Source organism: Pteropus vampyrus, unplaced genomic scaffold (genome assembly GCF_000151845.1).
Source record: "Pteropus vampyrus isolate Shadow unplaced genomic scaffold, Pvam_2.0 Scaffold3206, whole genome shotgun sequence".
In the NCBI taxonomy this organism is placed as follows: Eukaryota; Metazoa; Chordata; class Mammalia; order Chiroptera; family Pteropodidae; genus Pteropus; species Pteropus vampyrus.
The window spans coordinates 6,363-6,608 of NW_011891987.1; the positions used below are offsets into that span (position 1 = coordinate 6,363).

General features: G+C 66.3%; 1 protein-coding gene across 1 annotated transcript in view; it reads right to left on the bottom strand.

Moving 5' to 3' along the window:
- Window positions 1-205, bottom strand: part of LOC105310426 (neutrophil cytosol factor 4-like) — a gene marked incomplete at its 5' end in the record, with an annotated part of 6,563 nt that extends 6,358 nt beyond the window's left edge. Inside the window, one exon of the mRNA XM_023526723.1 lies at window positions 63-205. Coding sequence (XP_023382491.1) covers window positions 63-205 — 143 coding nt within the window. The remainder of the gene's footprint in view (window positions 1-62) is intronic.
- Window positions 206-246: the final 41 nt, after the last annotated feature.

Sequence of the window (246 nt, forward strand, 5' to 3'; positions counted from 1 at the left end):
CGCCTGGGTAGGAAGAAGGAGACGGGGGCTCTGGCCACGGGGTGCAGGGACAGGTCACTTACACTTTCCGGGTGCGTGGGCGGAGGCGGCGCAGCGCCTGGGGCACTTGCTCTGAGTCATAGCGCGAATGGTAGAAGAAGATCCGGACGTCCTCGTCCATCAGCACCCAGATGGGCAGGCTGAGGAGGTTCTGAGTTTGCGCGGGAGAGGACAGGATGGGGTGGGCGGGAAGGGGGGGGGAGGGGG